This window comes from Sebastes fasciatus, chromosome 7, assembly GCF_043250625.1.
Source record: "Sebastes fasciatus isolate fSebFas1 chromosome 7, fSebFas1.pri, whole genome shotgun sequence".
NCBI classification, from domain to species: domain Eukaryota; kingdom Metazoa; phylum Chordata; class Actinopteri; order Perciformes; family Sebastidae; genus Sebastes; species Sebastes fasciatus.
Genome location: NC_133801.1, coordinates 741,576 through 757,406, shown reverse-complemented (window position 1 = coordinate 757,406; position 15,831 = coordinate 741,576). Strand labels below are relative to the sequence as shown.

At 47.5% G+C, this 15,831-nt stretch overlaps 1 protein-coding gene across 1 annotated transcript in view; it reads right to left on the bottom strand.

The window, feature by feature from the left end:
- Window positions 1–14,624: 14,624 nt before the first annotated feature.
- Window positions 14,625–15,831, bottom strand: part of LOC141770886 (uncharacterized) — a 9,052-nt gene continuing 7,845 nt past the window's right edge. Inside the window, exon 3 of the mRNA XM_074640735.1 lies at window positions 14,625–15,831. This exon is cut by the window's right edge and continues 392 nt beyond it. Coding sequence (XP_074496836.1) covers window positions 15,280–15,831 — 552 coding nt within the window. The 3' untranslated portion in view covers window positions 14,625–15,279.

The following is a 15,831-nucleotide window of genomic DNA, read 5'->3' as shown; positions in this document are numbered from 1 at the left end:
TAAGTATAACGGACCGTCGCTAAGTATAACGGACCGTCGCTACGTATAACGGACCGTCGCTAAGTATAACGGACCGTCGTTACGTATAACGGACCGACGCTACGTATAACGGACCGTCGTTACGTATAACAGACTGACGCTACGTATAACGGACCGTCGCTACGTATAACGGACCGTCGCTACGTATAACAGATTGTCGTTACGTATAACAGACCGTCGCTACATATAACAGACCGTCGCTACGTATAATAGACCGTTGCTACGTATAATAGACCGTCACTACGTATAACGTACTGTCGTAACGTATAACAGACCGTTGCTACGTATAACAGATTGTCGTTACGTATAACAGACTGACGCTACGTATAACAGACCCTCGCTAAGTATAACTGACCGTCGCTAAGTATAACAGACTGTCGCTAAGTATAACGGACCGTCGCTACGTATAACAGACTGTCGCTACGTATAAAGGACCGTCGCTACGTATAACAGACTGTCGCTACGTATAACAGACTGTCGCTACGTATAAAGGACCGTCGCTACGTATAACAGACTGTCGCTACGTATAACAGACTGTCGCTACGTATAACAGACCGTCGCTATGTGTAACAGACCGTCGCTACGTATAATGGACCGTCGCTACGTATAAAGGACCGTCGCTACGTATAACAGACTGTCGCTACGTATAAAGGACCGTCGCTACGTATAACAGACTGTCGCTACGTATAACAGACTGTCGCTACGTATAAAGGACCGTCGCTACGTATAACAGACTGTCGCTACGTATAACAGACTGTCGCTACGTATAACAGACCGTCGCTATGTGTAACAGACCGTCGCTACGTATAATGGACCGTCGCTACGTATAACAGACTGTCGCTACGTATAACAGACTGTCGCTACGTATAAAGGACCGTCGCTATGTGTAACAGACCATCGCTAACTATAACAGACCATCGCTACGTATAACGGACCGTCGCTGAGTGTAACAGACCGTCGCTACGTATAACGGACCGTCGCTACGTATAACGGACCGTCGCTACGTATAACGGACCGTCGCTAAGTATAACGGACCGTCGCTACGTATAACGGACCGTCGCTAAGTATAACGGACCGTTGTTACGTATAACGGACCGACGCTACGTATAACGGACCGTCGTTACGTATAACAGACCGACGCTACGTATAACGGACCGTCGCTACGTATAACGGACCGTCGCTACGTATAACAGATTGTCGTTACGTATAACAGACCGTCGCTACGTATAACAGACTGTCGCTACGTATAACAGACCGTCGTTACGTATAATAGACCGTCGCTACGTATAACAGACTGTCGCTACGTATAACAGACTGTAGCTACGTATAACAGACCGTCGTTACGTATAACAGACCGTCGCTAAGTATAACGGACCGTCGCTATGTGTAACGGACCGTCGCTACGTATAAAGGACCGTCGCTACATATAACAGACTGTTGCTACGTATAAAGGACCGTCGCTACGTATAACAGACTGTCGCTACGTATAAAGGACCGTCGCTACGTATAACAGACTATCGCTACGTATAACAGACTGTCGCTACGTATAAAGGACCGTCGCTACGTATAACAGACTGTCGCTACGTATAACAGACTGTCGCTACGTATAACAGACGTCGCTATGTGTAACAGACTGTCGCTACGTATAATGGACCGTCGCTACGTATAACAGACTGTCGCTACGTATAAAGGACCGTCGCTACGTATAACAGACTGTCGCTACGTATAACAGACTGTCGCTACGTATAAAGGACCGTCGCTACGTATAACAGACTGTCGCTACGTATAACAGACTGTCGCTACGTATAACAGACCGTCGCTATGTGTAACAGACCGTCGCTACGTATAATGGACCGTCGCTACGTATAAAGGACCGTCGCTATGTGTAACAGACCATCGCTAACTATAACAGACCATCGCTACGTATAACGGACCGTCGCTGAGTGTAACAGACCGTCGCTACGTATAACGGACCGTCGCTACGTATAACGGACCGTTGTTACGTATAACGGACCGTCGCTACGTATAACAGACTGTCGCTACGTATAAAGGACCGTCGCTACGTATAACAGACTGTCGCTACGTATAAAGGACCGTCGCTACGTATAACAGACTGTCGCTACGTATAAAGGACCATCGCTACGTATAACAGACTGTCGCTACGTATAACAGACTGTCGCTACGTATAACAGACCGTCGCTATGTGTAACAGACCGTCGCTACGTATAATGGACCGTCGCTACGTATAAAGGACCGTCGTTACGTATAACAGACCGACGCTACGTATAACGGACCGTCGCTACGTATAACGGACCGTCGCTACGTATAACAGATTGTCGTTACGTATAACAGACCGTCGCTACATATAACAGACCGTCGCTACGTATAATAGACCGTTGCTACGTATAATAGACCGTCACTACGTATAACGGACTGTCGTAACGTATAACAGACCGTTGCTACGTATAACAGATTGTCGTTACGTATAACAGACTGACGCTACGTATAACAGACTCTCGCTAAGTATAACAGACCGTCGCTAAGTATAACAGACTGTCGCTAAGTATAACGGACCGTCGCTATGTGTAACAGACCGTCGCTACATATAAAGGACCGTCGCTACATATAACAGACTGTCGCTACGTATAAAGGACCGTCGCTACGTATAACAGACTGTCGCTACGTATAAAGGACCGTCGCTACGTATAACAGACTGTCGCTACGTATAACAGACTGTCGCTACGTATAACAGACGTCGCTATGTGTAACAGACCGTCGCTACGTATAATGGACCGTCGCTACGTATAACAGACTGTCGCTACGTATAACGGACCGTCGCTAAGTATAACGGACCGTCGCTACGTATAACGGACCGTCGCTAAGTATAACGGACCGTTGTTACGTATAACGGACCGACGCTACGTATAACGGACCGTCGTTACGTATAACAGACCGACGCTACGTATAACGGACCGTCGCTACGTATAACGGACCGTCGCTACGTATAACAGATTGTCGTTACGTATAACAGACCGTCGCTACGTATAACAGACTGTCGCTACGTATAACAGACCGTCGTTACGTATAATAGACCGTCGCTACGTATAACAGACTGTCGCTACGTATAACAGACTGTAGCTACGTATAACAGACCGTCGTTACGTATAACAGACCGTCGCTAAGTATAACGGACCGTCGCTATGTGTAACGGACCGTCGCTACGTATAAAGGACCGTCGCTACATATAACAGACTGTTGCTACGTATAAAGGACCGTCGCTACGTATAACAGACTGTCGCTACGTATAAAGGACCGTCGCTACGTATAACAGACTGTCGCTACGTATAACAGACTGTCGCTACGTATAAAGGACCGTCGCTACGTATAACAGACTGTCGCTACGTATAACAGACTGTCGCTACGTATAACAGACGTCGCTATGTGTAACAGACTGTCGCTACGTATAATGGACCGTCGCTACGTATAACAGACTGTCGCTACGTATAAAGGGCCGTCGCTACGTATAACAGACTGTCGCTACGTATAACAGACTGTCGCTACGTATAAAGGACCGTCGCTACGTATAACAGACTGTCGCTACGTATAACAGACTGTCGCTACGTATAACAGACCGTCGCTATGTGTAACAGACCGTCGCTACGTATAATGGACCGTCGCTACGTATAAAGGACCGTCGCTATGTGTAACAGACCATCGCTAACTATAACAGACCATCGCTACGTATAACGGACCGTCGCTGAGTGTAACAGACCGTCGCTACGTATAACGGACCGTCGCTACGTGTAACGGACCGTTGTTACGTATAACGGACCGTCGCTACGTATAACAGACTGTCGCTACGTATAAAGGACCGTCGCTACGTATAACAGACTGTCGCTACGTATAAAGGACCGTCGCTACGTATAACAGACTGTCGCTACGTATAAAGGACCGTCGCTACGTATAACAGACTGTCGCTACGTATAACAGACTGTCGCTACGTATAACAGACCGTCGCTATGTGTAACAGACCGTCGCTACGTATAATGGACCGTCGCTACGTATAAAGGACCGTCGCTACGTATAACGGACCGTCACTAAGTATAACGGACCGTCGCTACGTATAACGGACCGTTGTTACGTATAACGGACCGTCGCTACGTATAACGGACCGTCGCTACGTATAACAGATTGTCGTTACGTATAACAGACCGTCGCTACGTATAACAGACTGTCGCTACGTATAAAGGACCGTCGCTATGTGTAACAGACCGTCGCTAACTATAACAGACCATCGCTACGTATAACAGACCGTCGCTGAGTGTAACAGACCGTCGCTACGTATAACGGACCGTCGCTACGTATAACGGACCGTCGCTACGTATAACGGACCGTCGCTAAGTATAACGGACCGTCGTTACGTATAACGGACCGACGCTACGTATAACGGACCGTCGTTACGTATAACAGACCGACGCTACGTATAACGGACCGTCGCTACGTATAACAGATTGTCGTTACGTATAACAGACCGTCGCTACGTATAACAGACTGTCGCTACGTATAACAGACCGTCGTTACGTATAATAGACCGTCGCTACGTATAACAGACTGTCGCTACGTATAACAGACTGTAGCTACGTATAACAGACCGTCGTTACGTATAACAGACCGTCGCTAAGTATAACGGACCGTCGCTATGTGTAACGGACCGTCGCTACGTATAAAGGACCGTCGCTACATATAACAGACTGTTGCTACGTATAAAGGACCGTCGCTACGTATAACAGACTGTCGCTACGTATAAAGGACCGTCGCTACGTATAACAGACTGTCGCTACGTATAACAGACTGTCGCTACGTATAAAGGACCGTCGCTACGTATAACAGACTGTCGCTACGTATAACAGACTGTCGCTACGTATAACAGACGTCGCTATGTGTAACAGACTGTGGCTACGTATAATGGACCGTCGCTACGTATAACAGACTGTCGCTACGTATAAAGGACCGTCGCTACGTATAACAGACTGTCGCTACGTATAACAGACTGTCGCTACGTATAAAGGACCGTCGCTACGTATAACAGACTGTCGCTACGTATAACAGACTGTCGCTACGTATAACAGACCGTCGCTATGTGTAACAGACCGTCGCTACGTATAATGGACCGTCGCTACGTATAAAGGACCGTCGCTATGTGTAACAGACCATCGCTAACTATAACAGACCATCGCTACGTATAACGGACCGTCGCTGAGTGTAACAGACCGTCGCTACGTATAACGGACCGTCGCTACGTGTAACGGACCGTTGTTACGTATAACGGACCGTCGCTACGTATAACAGACTGTCGCTACGTATAAAGGACCGTCGCTACGTATAACAGACTGTCGCTACGTATAAAGGACCGTCGCTACGTATAACAGACTGTCGCTACGTATAAAGGACCGTCGCTACGTATAACAGACTGTCGCTACGTATAACAGACTGTCGCTACGTATAACAGACCGTCGCTATGTGTAACAGACCGTCGCTACGTATAATGGACCGTCGCTACGTATAAAGGACCGTCGCTACGTATAACGGACCGTCACTAAGTATAACGGACCGTCGCTACGTATAACGGACCGTTGTTACGTATAACGGACCGTCGCTACGTATAACGGACCGTCGCTACGTATAACAGATTGTCGTTACGTATAACAGACCGTCGCTACGTATAACAGACTGTCGCTACGTATAAAGGACCGTCGCTATGTGTAACAGACCGTCGCTAACTATAACAGACCATCGCTACGTATAACAGACCGTCGCTGAGTGTAACAGACCGTCGCTACGTATAACGGACCGTCGCTACGTATAACGGACCGTCGCTACGTATAACGGACCGTCGCTAAGTATAACGGACCGTCGCTACGTATAACGGACCGTCGCTAAGTATAACGGACCGTCGTTACGTATAACGGACCGACGCTACGTATAACGGACCGTCGTTACGTATAACAGACCGACGCTACGTATAACGGACCGTCGCTACGTATAACGGACCGTCGCTACGTATAACAGATTGTCGTTACGTATAATAGACCGTTGCTACGTATAATAGACCGTCACTACGTATAACGGACTGTCGTAACGTATAACAGACCGTTGCTACGTATAACAGATTGTCGTTACGTATAACAGACTGACGCTACGTATAACAGACCCTCGCTAAGTATAACAGACCGTCGCTAAGTATAACAGACTGTCGCTAAGTATAACGGACCGTCGCTATGTGTAACAGACCGTCGCTACGTATAAAGGACCGTCGCTACATATAACAGACTGTCGCTACGTATAAAGGACCGTCGCTACGTATAACAGACTGTCGCTACGTATAAAGGACCGTCGCTACGTATAACAGACTGTCGCTACGTATAACAGACTGTCGCTACGTATAAAGGACCGTCGCTACGTATAACAGACTGTCGCTACGTATAACAGACTGTCGCTACGTATAACAGACCGTCGCTATGTGTAACAGACCGTCGCTACGTATAATGGACCGTCGCTACGTATAAAGGACCGTCGCTACGTATAACAGACTGTCGCTACGTATAAAGGACCGTCGCTATGTGTAACAGACCATCGCTAACTATAACAGACCATCGCTACGTATAACGGACCGTCGCTGAGTGTAACAGACCGTCGCTACGTATAACGGACCGTCGCTACGTATAACGGACCGTCGCTACGTATAACGGACCGTCGCTAAGTATAACGGACCGTCGCTACGTATAACGGACCGTCGCTAAGTATAACGGACCGTTGTTACGTATAACGGACCGACGCTACGTATAACGGACCGTCGTTACGTATAACAGACCGACGCTACGTATAACGGACCGTCGCTACGTATAACGGACCGTCGCTACGTATAACGGACCGTCGCTACGTATAACGGACCGTCGCTAAGTATAACGGACCGTCGCTACGTATAACGGACCGTCGCTAAGTATAACGGACCGTCGTTACGTATAACGGACCGACGCTACGTATAACGGACCGTCGTTACGTATAACAGACCGACGCTACGTATAACGGACCGTCGCTACGTATAACGGACCGTCGCTACGTATAACAGATTGTCGTTACGTATAATAGACCGTTGCTACGTATAATAGACCGTCACTACGTATAACGGACTGTCGTAACGTATAACAGACCGTTGCTACGTATAACAGATTGTCGTTACGTATAACAGACTGACGCTACGTATAACAGACCCTCGCTAAGTATAACAGACCGTCGCTAAGTATAACAGACTGTCGCTAAGTATAACGGACCGTCGCTATGTGTAACAGACCGTCGCTACGTATAAAGGACCGTCGCTACATATAACAGACTGTCGCTACGTATAAAGGACCGTCGCTACGTATAACAGACTGTCGCTACGTATAAAGGACCGTCGCTACGTATAACAGACTGTCGCTACGTATAACAGACTGTCGCTACGTATAAAGGACCGTCGCTACGTATAACAGACTGTCGCTACGTATAACAGACTGTCGCTACGTATAACAGACCGTCGCTATGTGTAACAGACCGTCGCTACGTATAATGGACCGTCGCTACGTATAAAGGACCGTCGCTACGTATAACAGACTGTCGCTACGTATAAAGGACCGTCGCTACGTATAACAGACTGTCGCTACGTATAACAGACTGTCGCTACGTATAAAGGACCGTCGCTACGTATAACAGACTGTCGCTACGTATAACAGACTGTCGCTACGTATAACAGACCGTCGCTATGTGTAACAGACCGTCGCTACGTATAATGGACCGTCGCTACGTATAACAGACTGTCGCTACGTATAACAGACTGTCGCTACGTATAAAGGACCGTCGCTATGTGTAACAGACCATCGCTAACTATAACAGACCATCGCTACGTATAACGGACCGTCGCTGAGTGTAACAGACCGTCGCTACGTATAACGGACCGTCGCTACGTATAACGGACCGTCGCTACGTATAACGGACCGACGCTACGTATAACGGACCGTCGCTACGTATAACGGACCGTCGCTACGTATAACGGACCGTCGCTACGTATAACGGACCGTCGCTAAGTATAACGGACCGTCGCTACGTATAACGGACCGTCGCTAAGTATAACGGACCGTCGTTACGTATAACGGACCGACGCTACGTATAACGGACCGTCGTTACGTATAACAGACCGACGCTACGTATAACGGACCGTCGCTACGTATAACGGACCGTCGCTACGTATAACAGATTGTCGTTACGTATAATAGACCGTTGCTACGTATAATAGACCGTCACTACGTATAACGGACTGTCGTAACGTATAACAGACCGTTGCTACGTATAACAGATTGTCGTTACGTATAACAGACTGACGCTACGTATAACAGACCCTCGCTAAGTATAACAGACCGTCGCTAAGTATAACAGACTGTCGCTAAGTATAACGGACCGTCGCTATGTGTAACAGACCGTCGCTACGTATAAAGGACCGTCGCTACATATAACAGACTATCGCTACGTATAAAGGACCGTCGCTACGTATAACAGACTGTCGCTACGTATAAAGGACCGTCGCTACGTATAACAGACTGTCGCTACGTATAACAGACTGTCGCTACGTATAAAGGACCGTCGCTACGTATAACAGACTGTCGCTACGTATAACAGACTGTCGCTACGTATAACAGACCGTCGCTATGTGTAACAGACCGTCGCTACGTATAATGGACCGTCGCTACGTATAAAGGACCGTCGCTACGTATAACAGACTGTCGCTACGTATAAAGGACCGTCGCTACGTATAACAGACTGTCGCTACGTATAACAGACTGTCGCTACGTATAAAGGACCGTCGCTACGTATAACAGACTGTCGCTACGTATAACAGACTGTCGCTACGTATAACAGACCGTCGCTATGTGTAACAGACCGTCGCTACGTATAATGGACCGTCGCTACGTATAACAGACTGTCGCTACGTATAACAGACTGTCGCTACGTATAAAGGACCGTCGCTATGTGTAACAGACCATCGCTAACTATAACAGACCATCGCTACGTATAACGGACCGTCGCTGAGTGTAACAGACCGTCGCTACGTATAACGGACCGTCGCTACGTATAACGGACCGTCGCTACGTATAACGGACCGTCGCTAAGTATAACGGACCGTCGCTACGTATAACGGACCGTCGCTAAGTATAACGGACCGTTGTTACGTATAACGGACCGACGGTACGTATAACGGACCGTCGTTACGTATAACAGACCGACGCTACGTATAACGGACCGTCGCTGAGTGTAACAGACCGTCGCTACGTATAACGGCCCGTCGCTACGTATAACGGACCGTTGTTACGTATAACGGACCGTCGCTACGTATAACAGACTGTCGCTACGTATAAAGGACCGTCGCTACGTATAACAGACTGTCGCTACGTATAAAGGACCGTCGCTACGTATAACAGACTGTCGCTACGTATAAAGGACCGTCGCTACGTATAACAGACTGTCGCTACGTATAATAGACTGTCGCTACGTATAACAGACCGTCGCTATGTGTAACAGACCGTCGCTACGTATAATGGACCGTCGCTACGTATAAAGGACCGTCGCTACGTATAACGGACCGTCACTAAGTATAACGGACCGTCGCTACGTATAACGGACCGTTGTTACGTATAACAGACCGTCGCTACGTATAACGGACCGTCGCTACGTATAACAGATTGTCGTTACGTATAACAGACCGTCGCTACGTATAACAGACTGTCGCTACGTATAAAGGACCGTCGCTATGTGTAACAGACCGTCGCTAACTATAACAGACCATCGCTACGTATAACAGACCGTCGCTGAGTGTAACAGACCGTCGCTACGTATAACGGACCGTCGCTACGTATAACGGACCGTCGCTACGTATAACGGACCGTCGCTAAGTATAACGGACCGTCGCTACGTATAACGGACCGTCGCTAAGTATAACGGACCGTCGTTACGTATAACAGACCGACGCTACGTATAACGGACCGTCGCTACGTATAACGGACCGTCGCTACGTATAACAGATTGTCGTTACGTATAACAGACCGTCGCTACATATAACAGACCGTCGCTACGTATAATAGACCGTTGCTACGTATAATAGACCGTCACTACGTATAACGGACTGTCGTAACGTATAACAGACCGTTGCTACGTATAACAGATTGTCGTTACGTATAACAGACTGACGCTACGTATAACAGACCCTCGCTAAGTATAACAGACCGTCGCTAAGTATAACAGACTGTCGCTAAGTATAACGGACCGTCGCTATGTGTAACAGACCGTCGCTACGTATAAAGGACCGTCGCTACATATAACAGACTGTCGCTACGTATAAAGGACCGTCGCTACGTATAACAGACTGTCGCTACGTATAAAGGACCGTCGCTACGTATAACAGACTGTCGCTACGTATAACAGACTGTCGCTACGTATAAAGGACCGTCGCTACGTATAACAGACTGTCGCTACGTATAACAGACTGTCGCTACGTATAACAGACCGTCGCTATGTGTAACAGACCGTCGCTACATATAATGGACCGTCGCTACGTATAAAGGACCGTCGCTACGTATAACAGACTGTCGCTACGTATAAAGGACCGTCGCTACGTATAACAGACTGTCGCTACGTATAACAGACTGTCGCTACGTATAAAGGACCGTCGCTACGTATAACAGACTGTCGCTACGTATAACAGACTGTCGCTACGTATAACAGACCGTCGCTATGTGTAACAGACCGTCGCCACGTATAATGGACCGTCGCTACGTATAACAGACTGTCGCTACGTATAACAGACTGTCGCTACGTATAAAGGACCGTCGCTATGTGTAACAGACCATCGCTAACTATAACAGACCATCGCTACGTATAACGGACCGTCGCTGAGTGTAACAGACCGTCGCTACGTATAACGGACCGTCGCTACGTATAACGGACCGTCGCTACGTATAACGGACCGTCGCTAAGTATAACGGACCGTCGCTACGTATAACGGACCGTCGCTAAGTATAACGGACCGTTGTTACGTATAACGGACCGACGCTACGTATAACGGACCGTCGTTACGTATAACAGACCGACTCTACGTATAACGGACCGTCGCTACGTATAACGGACCGTCGCTACGTATAACAGATTGTCGTTACGTATAACAGACCGTCGCTACGTATAATAGACCGTCGCTACGTATAATAGACCGTCGCTACGTATAACGGACTGTCGTAACGTATAACAGACCGTTGCTACGTATAACAGATTGTCGTTATGTATAACAGACCGACGCTACGTATAACAGACCGTCGTTACGTATAATAGACCGTCGCTACGTATAACGGACCGTCGTAACGTATAACAGACCGTCGCTACGTATAACAGACTGTCGCTACGTATAACAGACCGTCGTTACGTATAATAGACCGTCGCTACGTATAACAGACTGTCGCTACGTATAACAGACTGTAGCTACGTATAACAGACCGTCGTTACGTATAACAGACCGTCGCTAAGTATAACGGACCGTCGCTATGTGTAACGGACCGTCGCTACGTATAAAGGACCGTCGCTACATATAACAGACTGTTGCTACGTATAAAGGACCGTCGCTACGTATAACAGACTGTCGCTACGTATAAAGGACCGTCGCTACGTATAACAGACTGTCGCTACGTATAACAGACTGTCGCTACGTATAAAGGACCGTCGCTACGTATAACAGACTGTCGCTACGTATAACAGACTGTCGCTACGTATAACAGACCGTCGCTATGTGTAACAGACCGTCGCTACGTATAATGGACCGTCGCTACGTATAACAGACTGTCGCTACGTATAAAGGACCGTCGCTACGTATAACAGACTGTCGCTACGTATAACAGACTGTCGCTACGTATAAAGGACCGTCGCTACGTATAACAGACTGTCGCTACGTATAACAGACTGTCGCTACGTATAACAGACCGTCGCTATGTGTAACAGACCGTCGCTACGTATAATGGACCGTCGCTACGTATAAAGGACCGTCGCTATGTGTAACAGACCATCGCTAACTATAACAGACCATCGCTACGTATAACGGACCGTCGCTGAGTGTAACAGACCGTCGCTACGTATAACGGACGGTCGCTACGTATAACGGACCGTTGTTACGTATAACGGACCGTCGCTACGTATAACAGACTGTCGCTACGTATAAAGGACCGTCGCTACGTATAACAGACTGTCGCTACGTATAAAGGACCGTCGCTACGTATAACAGACTGTCGCTACGTATAAAGGACCGTCGCTACGTATAACAGACTGTCGCTACGTATAACAGACTGTCGCTACGTATAACAGACCGTCGCTATGTGTAACAGACCGTCGCTACGTATAATGGACCGTCGCTACGTATAAAGGACCGTCGCTACGTATAACGGACCGTCACTAAGTATAACGGACCGTCGCTACGTATAACGGACCGTTGTTACGTATAACGGACCGTCGCTACGTATAACGGACCGTCGCTACGTATAACAGATTGTCGTTACGTATAACAGACCGTCGCTACATATAACAGACCGTCGCTACGTATAATGGACCGTCGCTACGTATAACAGACTGTCGCTACGTATAACAGACTGTCGCTACGTATAAAGGACCGTCGCTATGTGTAACAGACCATCGCTAACTATAACAGACCATCGCTACGTATAACGGACCGTCGCTGAGTGTAACAGACCGTCGCTACGTATAACGGACCGTTGCTACGTATAACGGACCGTCGCTACGTATAACGGACCGTCGCTACGTATAACGGACCGTCGCTAAGTATAACGGACCGTCGCTACGTATAACGGACCGTCGCTAAGTATAACGGACCGTTGTTACGTATAACGGACCGACGCTACGTATAACGGACCGTCGTTACGTATAACAGACCGACGCTACGTATAACGGACCGTCGCTACGTATAACGGACCGTCGCTACGTATAACAGATTGTCGTTACGTATAACAGACCGTCGCTACGTATAATAGACCGTCGCTACGTATAATAGACCGTCGCTACGTATAACGGACTGTCGTAACGTATAACAGACTGTTGCTACGTATAACAGATTGTCGTTACGTATAACAGACCGACGCTACGTATAACAGACCGTCGTTACGTATAATAGACCGTCGCTACGTATAACGGACCGTCGTAACGTATAACAGACCGTCGCTACGTATAACAGATTGTCGTTACGTATAACGGACCGTCGTTACGTATAACGGACCGTCGCTAAGTATAACGGACCGTCGCTACGTATAACGGACCGTCGCTACGTATAACAGATTGTCGTTACGTATAACAGACCGACGTTACGTATAACAGACCGTCGTTACGTATAATAGACCGTCGCTACGTATAACAGACTGTCGTAACGTATAACAGACCGTTGCTACGTATAACAGATTGTCGTTACGTATAACAGACCGACGCTACGTATAACAGACCGTCGTTACGTATAACAGACCGTCGCTACATATAACAGACCGTCGCTACGTATAACAGACCGTCGCTACGTATAATAGACCGTCGCTACGTATAACGGACCGTCGTAACGTATAACAGACTGTCGCCACGTATAACAGATTATCGTTACGTATAACGGACCGTCGTTACATATAACGGACCGTCGCTAAGTATAACGGACCGTCGCTACGTATAACGGACCGTCGCTACGTATAACAGATTGTCGTTACGTATAACAGACCGACGTTACGTATAACAGACTGTCGCTACGTATAACAGACCGTCGTTACGTATAACAGACCGTCGCTACGTATAACAGACCGTCGTTACGTATAACAGACCGTCGCTACGTATAACATACCGTCGTTACGTATAACAGACCGTCGCTACGTATAATAGACCGTCGCTATGTATAACAGCTGCTAGCTGTTTGTTATTATTATTATTGAACAGCTGTTTCCTGCCGATCAGGTGATGTGATGATGACTTCCTGCTCAGGTTTAACCCTTTAATGTAAAACATGAACTGAAACAGAGAATGAATGACGGATCTTTATTTTATTATTCAGTTTGTCAGTTACAGAGAACATAATTAAGAACATTAAGAACATTAAGATCATTAAGAACATTAAGAACATTAAGATCATTAAGAACATTAAGATCATTAACATCATTAAGATCATTAAGAACATTAAGATCATTAAGAACATTAAGATCATTAAGAACATTAAGAACATTAACATCATTAAGAACATTAAGATCATTAAGATCATTAAGATCATTAACATCATTAAGATCATTAAGAACATTAACATCATTAAGATCATTAAGATCATTAACATCATTAAGATCATTAAGAACATTAAGAACATTAAGATCATTAAGATCATTAAGAACATTAACATCATTAAGATCATTAAGATCATTAAGAACATTAAGATCATTAAGATCATTAACATCATTAAGATCATTAAGATCATTAAGAACATTAACATCATTAACATCATTAAGATCATTAAGATCATTAAGAACTGAAGCACGGAATAAATAACAGCTCTATAAATAAAGTTTATTATATTATTATATATTATTATTAACTGACTTCCTGTTAAACACGTTGAATCTATTCTGGGTTAGTAGATTCTGGGATCGGATCGGTGCGTAGACCGGTTGGTAGAGTCGTCTGATACCGATACCAGTACCGGTACCAGAACCACTCTACCGACCCGGTCTGATTGAACCGGACTGAACAACACAGGTGTGAAGGTGTGAACCGGTCCTGGTGACCAGGTTGTGTGTTCGGGATTCATTCATCACATTCATTTATTGGGGAACTGATGTCATCCTCAGGATGAGTCTGGTGGGTTCAGAATCAAATGTTACGGGACCTTCTACAGACGACCAGAACCCTAACCCAGAACCCTAACCCAGAACCCTAACCCAGAACCAGTTTATTCATCACTAAGGCTGGTCGGATCCTCCACCGGCAGCTAGTCGGGTCCTCCCCCAGCAGCTAGTCGGATCCTCCCCCAGCAGCTAGTCGGATCCTCCCCCAGCAGCTAGTCGGATCCTCCACCAGCAGCTAGTCGGATCCTCCCCCAGCAGCTAGTCGGATCCTCCACCAGCAGCTAGTCGGATCCTCCACCAGCAGCTAGTCGGATCCTCCCCCAGCAGGTGGGGTCGGGGGTTCGGTGGTGCCGGACCCGCCGTCGCCCCAGTTGAATCCGCCTTCAGGTGAGCTCATTAAGGGTATTGGCGCTCTAAGAAACGCCATATCACACGTATCTGGGTGGAGCAGGAAGCCAGAGAAGGTACTGCTGGACTCAGAACCGGCATACATGCCGTTAGTGATCTGATCCTTCACCTGGATCCACACCCGGTCCCCGCGGGCCAGGTGCAGGACCACTGAGTGCGAGGTGGTCCCTGACACTTTGGGGTAAGTGGTTTTCACAATCGGAACGAAGTTATGAAAGAGGCCGACTTTGAGGACTCGCTGGTGGACGGTGAGGTGGTAGCTGAAGACGTAGGTGCCGTTGATGGGGGCGGTGAAGAGACCGGTACCGGGGTCGTAGCTGCCCCGGTTGTAGAGGACCTGGGAGAAGACCACGGGGGCGTTGGGCGGCGGGTAACTGGACGTCAGCCCTGCAGCGAAGGCCGACTGGATGCTGGGCATGCAGGGACCAGGTCGACCTATCATCCCCAT